The sequence below is a fragment of the Seriola lalandi genome, unplaced genomic scaffold (genome assembly GCF_002814215.2).
Source record: "Seriola lalandi dorsalis isolate HSWRI2012SDOR001 ecotype SW California unplaced genomic scaffold, Sedor1 jcf7180002054149, whole genome shotgun sequence".
Lineage (NCBI taxonomy): Eukaryota > Metazoa > Chordata > Actinopteri > Carangiformes > Carangidae > Seriola > Seriola lalandi.
In genome coordinates, this window is record NW_019524702.1 from 5,498 (window position 1) to 13,152 (window position 7,655).

General features: G+C 40.8%; 1 protein-coding gene across 1 annotated transcript in view; it reads right to left on the reverse strand.

The window, feature by feature from the left end:
- Nucleotides 1-2,596: 2,596 nt before the first annotated feature.
- The window catches only part of LOC147819269 (CD276 antigen homolog), a 7,101-nt gene continuing 2,042 nt past the window's right edge, over nt 2,597-7,655 (reverse strand). The window contains exons 2-7 of the mRNA XM_087173280.1: nt 6,780-7,097; nt 6,436-6,696; nt 5,577-5,876; nt 5,127-5,224; nt 4,994-5,043; nt 2,597-4,355 (exon numbers count right to left, since the gene is read on the reverse strand). Of these exons, the coding sequence (XP_087029406.1) occupies nt 4,331-4,355; nt 4,994-5,043; nt 5,127-5,224; nt 5,577-5,876; nt 6,436-6,696; nt 6,780-7,097 (1,052 nt within the window). The 3' untranslated portion in view covers nt 2,597-4,330. The remainder of the gene's footprint in view (nt 4,356-4,993; nt 5,044-5,126; nt 5,225-5,576; nt 5,877-6,435; nt 6,697-6,779; nt 7,098-7,655) is intronic.

Genomic DNA, 7,655 nt, shown 5'->3' on the forward strand with positions numbered 1-7,655 from the left:
CTTTCTACACTTCACCAACAACTGCCATGATGGCAACGGCAGAGCAGCCCACTCTGGTCTTCAAAACGGCTCTCCAGACACCTATGGGTGACGTTACGGGGGCTACGTACATCTTTATATTGAGTCTATGGGAGCCACATTTCTTGCACGACTAAAAACAACACTGCCTTTTGACCCAGGTATGAGGTTTTCCCAGCTCCTGCAAACATGCTTCACCCGTGATCAATGTATAAGATTAAACCTGATATCTTGGGAATGTAGTCTCCCATCATCTCATCACCATAGAGAGCTGTTCTGTAGCAGGAACACAGTGCTGTGGGTGGAGAAGCTGTGACTGTTTTACTGTAACTGTCAAAGGCAGAGATCAGAAAAACTGATAAATGAAGATAGTTAGCTGAAGTTTTTTTTGTTCCTGTGACATGTTTACATTCTTCTGACATTTACGTCTGCTATGAATCAGACATTTCAAGCTTCAGCTGACTTTATCTGAGGAATGAATCTTGGTTTCAATGACTCCATGACCGATTTCAGTCATCATAACATGACATTAACAGGCGTTGAAAATATACTCAATACTTACTTGAGTATTTTTATTTCTGTTACTTTATACTTGTATTTGACTCTTTATTTTACAGTCGAATACAACACATCTTATACAATGCTTCAGCAGCATATTACTGTTGTAGTTGCTCAAGTTGGAGCTAGTTTTAACTGCTTTATATAAAGTTAGTCCAGTGGTTCCCAGCCCTGGGGTTGGACCCCTCTAAAGGGTCACAAGATAAATTTGAGAGGTTGTGATTAATGGAAGAGAGAAATTAAGGTCTCAGACACAAATTTGTATATAATTTTTTTACATTTTCTCAAATCTTTGTTTTTGAAATGTTATTTATACAATTTGAGATGAGAAGTTCTTTAAACAGGAATTAGTGAAACATAGATATGAGTATTTGTTTCTGTGACAACTAGCTACTTGCAAAAAATACTGAGAATTATTTCCAGCTATAGTCTCACAAATACTGTATTTGGTTAATATTCTTAATTCAACACAGGCCGTTTCTACATGTATCCAGACAATAGCATGAAGTTTATTTTCTGAAATATTACTCGCATACCCCTGACTCACCTTTTCCTTCTGCTGGAGAAACAATCCACAGGAAAGAACAAAGAATCAGACCATAAGTATATGCTGCCATAATGAACCAACACCAGCAGCAGTACGATGATAGCCCAGGTTATCTCTATCTCTTCTCCAACAGCAGACTGACAGGACCTGTTTGTCTCTGCTGATATAGGACCTGTTATGTTGTTTCCCAGCACCTCTACCTCCCTTTGCGTGACTAAAGTAAAACTTAAAGCTTGAAACAACAGACAGCATTTATCAAATCCAAGATTCAGGGATCATATATACATAAATATGAAACTGCTTTGGACTTAAGTTTGCAAGAAAATATAAAAGTGAAAGAAAAATTTACTTTTATCTTTCACTTTAAGTGTCATACTTGAATGCAGCCCTGGTTTCCCCTCGTCTGGAAGAGGTTCTATTATTTAAGTATCTTCTTTTACCCTTGTGCCAATGAATCTGTCCACCTTCAAATGAAATCCACATCTATCTTTATTTACAAGCTTACCTGGCCTCTCTATCTTCTCAGCTCAGATAAGGATGAACTTTATTTCTCCAATTCATCAAATACAACCTAAAAATGCTCTTAAATTTCAGAGCTCCAGAGCTGCTTGAGTTGGTTCAGAGTTTACTGAACAAAACCAGAGGTGACACACTTTGGAGATTTAGGATTATCATTGTCATGTTTTAGCCAACTGTTTCTATTTGATTTGAACATTTAATAAGATGTTACTCTTGCTTGGCCACTGGGACAAATCTTGGTGGGCCATACTGGTCCCGTCACTCCATGTCCCGGCTCTTTCTGTGTGCCTGTCATTCAGGGTGCGGGCCAGTTCCAGTGGATCACGGTTCAGCACTGAGCTTTTTTCCCAGTCTGACCATGCAGTCTTGACCTTTGGAAAGGCTCACAGATGTTACCACAGCTCTTCGTCTCTGCCTGATCATAGCACTTCTTTTGTAATTCTCCTTCTTCTCTCCATCTTGACAGTGTGATTTATTTGTGGAGTGTAGGCCGCTGTCACACCACCGCCGGTAGACGTCCTTTCAATGCAGTTGCCGCCTCGTCCGCATTGTCAATCAATCCTGTTCAAAACTCAGCAACAGAACAATAGATTACCCCTTCTCCTTTGGTAATCTTTAGATTGGTGCTATCAGTTAGCATATGCCCGCCTCCTTTCCCCAATCCCCCCTGTTCTTCTCTCCCTTGTCCTGTGCACGAGCGTGAACGCCCCCCCCCCGTTTCTGATTGGCTGGAATACCGTTGTGTTGTGGTCTGGGTCCCATTTACAGAGACCATTGTGTGTAGGAACAACAGAACGTATCGCTGGCCACCCAGGAAGAGATATTCACTGAATCTGAAAAACAGTGTATTATAGAATCACTGACTGCTCCTTCAACTAGGTTAGAAAATTAAAAAGCAGAATAATGGAAAAATACGATTAAAAAGAAGTTGTGATATCAAAGAAAACATGATGCAACAGTCACAAAACATTTTATTTTGAGCTTTAAGGTGCAATGTGATAATGCTGAAGTAATATAGTGTGATGCATAACATTGTCAAAAAAACACCACAAATATACAGTATACAGGAGATTAATAAATAGTAGTGTATTTATTCATGAAATATAATTATACTGAACTTCAAAATATTAGTAAATGGCATCCTTAATATGTTTTCATTAGTACATGATATTGAACTTACATTTATGTGGAGACTTAAAGGCAACTTAGCAATTTAGTGTTTATCTGTGTTATTTTAAACAACAGTTGTGGATGTATCTAAATGTTTCATTAATGGTCTTAATTGAATATTGACTCAAAGTAGAAAAGCAATACAGCCACTGACATGAACTGAGAACTCTATTAAATAATACTGCGGACATCTAGGATCTATTTGTCTGTCCTGATAAAGAACAACTTTACAGTCTGCTATAGTTTGGCCTCAACTTCAGTCTAAATTCACCACAGATTATTCACACACTAAAAATCCTGACTATGCTGCCATCTAGTGTTTGATATATGCTCTGTGAGACACTGAACAGTACAAGCAGCACTTCACCATGCAGTAAGACCTAAAGCCTCACGTCATAACACTGTGTGGTTGATTCTAGATGAAGAAAGTGTGTTTTCTAAAGGTTCGTGCAGATGACATGCTGTTACATCCAGTTCACTGATCATCAGACACACCATGTAGTGTACTATCTTGTCTCTGGTGACAGTCCTTAGTGTCATGCTTCTTCACCATCAGTTTGCAACATGCTTCTTAAGACTGGGGTCTTTCCCATCACAGAAGTACATTTTCACTGTTTCTTTATTAGTGTTACCACTTAAACTTCAAGTGAGCTCATCACTCAACTCGTGATGTGAGCCGACAACTCAAGACAGGTCGTGGGCCCCCGGCCAGACGCTCTGTTTGAATGGAGGGTTTACCTTTACTGTTGAAAAGTCAAACAACTACCAAGAAACACGGCCTGACCACAAAGAGACGCATAACGACCACGAAGAGATGTGAAACGACGGAGATTCAAAATGTCTGCGCACAACAACATGAAAACAAGACGCCAACAGACACAAAACCACTACAGAGAAACCCCAAATGAGGAGGGGGTTATAATCCCCTACTGGAGAAGTCCAATAGTTAGTAGATGATTATTGACCTATTGGATTAAATAAAGCCATTATATTCAGTCAGTATCACACTGGTAGTGTTGATCTTAGGGATTGCATTTAAAGTGCTCACAGCTGTATACCCCATCTGTAGTTTCACATAAAGGGCAGAATAAAGTGGACTGATTTAGTAGATTCATTAACGCATCAGCTTTTACGTGTTTCTGTTGTTGATTTAAACTGAAGCTGGATGTGGTTGGAGTGCAGAGGTGCAGACTTTGTTTCGTTCGCTTTTGTTCTAGAGTCAAAAAACACGGAGCAATAATTTACTGGAGTGAGAAAAATACCTCATTATGAAAGTTTGCACAGAGACAGTACTCTTGTCTCAACGTCACTGGCTGCTCAGCTGCTATCATTATAATATCCCTCTATTCAACAGGATAAATGACTTGAGTGTGGCTCTGTAGACGTGCAGCCGGGGATGTTGTTAAGCGTTGCATTTCTGTGACGCTGTAAGATTCCCGATGGACAACAAATAGGAAACGATGCAGCGGCAGAATTTTGGCCCTCATCGGCCACCGTACATTTTGATTTTGTCTCTTGTCATACGTTCCTTGACTCATCTCTCCTGCAAACGAAACAGAACAGAATAAATTTGAGAAATGTGCTTCTTCAGCCTGTAGAATATTTTCTTTACAACAAAATAAATAGCAAACATAAAACTGTCTTTTTATTTGATCATATTTTCTGTTTCACCTTCAAATTATTGAGCCAAACTTTGTTTTCCATTAGCATCAAGGTATTTTACTCTCTGCTCATGTCCTCTTATTTATGCTAACATTATACCAGCATGTCATTTTAACTTCAGGTTTATTTGAGTAATGATTGATTCATAACTGCTCACTTATACTTACCTATATAACTTATGTGGGGATCAACCTTTAAACGAGAATACATTTTCATGCTTTTATGATTTATTTTATTATAAAATAATCCAAATTATATTTAGAACTAAATCAAAGTCACTCCCAGAAAGGTGTTGTTAAGTTTACTGTACAAAAAGATTTTAAAAAAGGGATTAATCGGAGAAGTGTTTTTATTGTTGGGGTTAAATCATGGAAGAATGCAAATATAAACTAGTTTTTTCTGTCTATATTGTTAAAAATTTACTGGTTTATGTGTGATCACTGAATAAAAACTACTAAATTAAATGGGGAAATGTAAGTTCGTGGTAAGAGAGGTAGACTTGTTGAAGCTGGTACTCACCTTAAAGGTATGAATGAAGGACAGAAGGCCGTGTTTCGTCCTGCTGTTCTCTGCGTCAGACACATCAGACAGTCAGCACAAACAACATGCACAACAAATCATCAGCAGGTGAGAGCAGAATGTGTTTTCTTACCATTTGACATTTGTAGTAGAGCACCAGGCCGACTAGCAGTACGAGCATAACCACAAGCACCACGGCTATAGTGACGGCTGTGGCATCACTCTGACCCCCTGAAACAGAAAATCATATGTTCAGTTAGCCCTCCGAACCAGCTGCCTGTACCCGAGTGAACGACCAAGCGAAATCCTAACCACCGCCGCCATGGCAACCACCATTATAGCAACCACCACCATAGCATCGCCTCAGCAAAAGACGTGCGATACCTTGAAATGACCTATGGTTGTTCGTCCGTCTGCCGTTTCTCATGGTCGAGATATCTCAGTAACGACTCAACGGAACTTCTTCAAATTTGGCAAAAACATAGAGGATGAACTGCTTAGATTTTGGTGGTAAAAGGTCAAAGGTGAAGGTCACGGATCTATATCACAGATACTGACAGCTCCTCCATTCATGCTGCCTCACCTGGACTCTCTATCCACAGGAAGGTGTTGGTTATCAGTGTCTCCTCGGCATCACTCAGTTCACAGGTGTATATTCCCTCTTGCTGTGAAGAGAAGTTCCCTAGCATGAGGCCGCCTGACTCTGACACGCCCTTCACCTGCTGCCTCCACCCATCTGAGACCGTGTAGGGGACGTCGGCGCCGGTCTGGGTCAGGACGATCTCACTGCGGTTGAATCTCCAGACGAGGCTGAAGCTGGTTATCGAGGTGTGTGAAGCGGTGCAGGGGATCGTTGTTTCAGTGCCGGAACGACTCATAGAAGCTGAAATGAAACATCAATAAAAACAACAAAACACCTGTGACGTACCTTCTTGTAAATACATTGGATCCGGATTGTGATTAACAAGATCAAGAGCTTAATACAAAACTCAAAGTACAACTGAGGCTGATGAGAATCTCCTTAGTTCTGCAGGAAGCTGGTAACACTTTGAACTTACATAGGCAAGGCACCATTAAAGTCATTAGGATTCATCCTCTGGGGAACATGCATGTCTGAACCGAATTTCATGGCAAGGGTTCCAATAGTTGTTAAGATATTTCACTTAAAAACCATGAATGTCCACCTCATGGTGGCGCTAGAGGGAGAATAAGGAGATCATCAGAGTTAGCAGGATTCATCCTCTGAGAACCATGAATCCATCAACTGCTGTCAAGTTATTTTACTGAACTCATGTCTGTACAAAATCTGATGGTAATCTGTTTAATAATTGTTATTATTTATTAGCTACCAGGGAGGAATCTGTCATTATTTAATGACGGGCAAATTATGAAGCTGATATTTTTCGGTTAGCTGACCAATGAGTGTTTGACGTAACGCTCACGTAGTTGCTGCAGTGTGGCTCTCTTCCTGTTTCTGTGAGTGCTGATGGTGCAGTTGTAGCTCAGATCCGAATCTGAAACCACCAGAGAGCTACTGATGTTGTAGAGCAGCTGCTCATTCTGCTGGACTTCAGTTTGGTTCTTGAAGGTCACATTGGATGGAGGGCTGGTGGACCAGGTGAGCTCAGGTTCCGGGTAGATCCCCTCTGAGCTGCAGATGATCCTGTTTCCCACCTGCTGCAGGTCGACTTTACCAACTGGAGCTGCAAAGAAAGAGGATCTTTATGCTAAGTGTGGATTAACTGAAACTATTTTAGATTTTGTATTTGCTGTGTGTTTCTCATACCGTCCACTCTCAGGTTGATAAATGATTCCATGTTTCCTCTGATGGTGCTGGTGAAGCACTTGTATGTGCCCTTGTCCTGAACCTGCAGCCCTGTCAGCTGGAGTGAGGCGTTTCCTTTGGAGATCTGGTCTTTGAACAGCGACGTCCTGCCTCTGAAGCGCTGCTCCTGGAGAGCGAGCTGGTCCTTGTTTTGGTAGTAGGAGTGGACAAGATGGTCTTTCGGCTTCACCATATTCCAGTGGACGACCACATCCCTGCCGCCCTGGAAGCTGCACGGTAAGATGCAGCTCTCCGTGACAACGCAGAATTCATCAGCGTCTGCAACACATCAGGTACAAGCATTACAACTTCTGCAAGGAGACACATGAGCTGCGGTGGAAGAAGAATCTGAGCAGCATCCTGATCAGAGCTCTTCTCTAAATGATAAGGAAAGGAGCTTCAATGCTTCCTATCTTGTCTCCTTTAGCACAGAAAACATCCCACAATTCCGTGCTGCAGCAACATTTAAAGCAACAACACGTGTAGTTTCACCTCGGCAGACCCACATAAATGTAGAAACAATAGAGCAGCTGTTTTTATGTTTGTGATGGAAATCCTTGTCTGATCCATAAATATTGATTTCCTCTCTTTCTCTTTCTCTTCCTCTCCGTCCATTCATGTCAACGAACAAGAATATTGAATTTCAACTTAACAGTATCAGTTCATCATTTCTATTATTTTAATGGCTCGACTTTCTCTATTTGTTTTATTTTCTTCCATTTCAATCATGTTTGTTTTGTTTTTGTGGTTAGGAAATAATAATAATAACTAGAAAATTCCAGGGAAATTTTGAGTGCCATGGGGGCTACTGCCGGGATGAGTACATGATTTATTTCC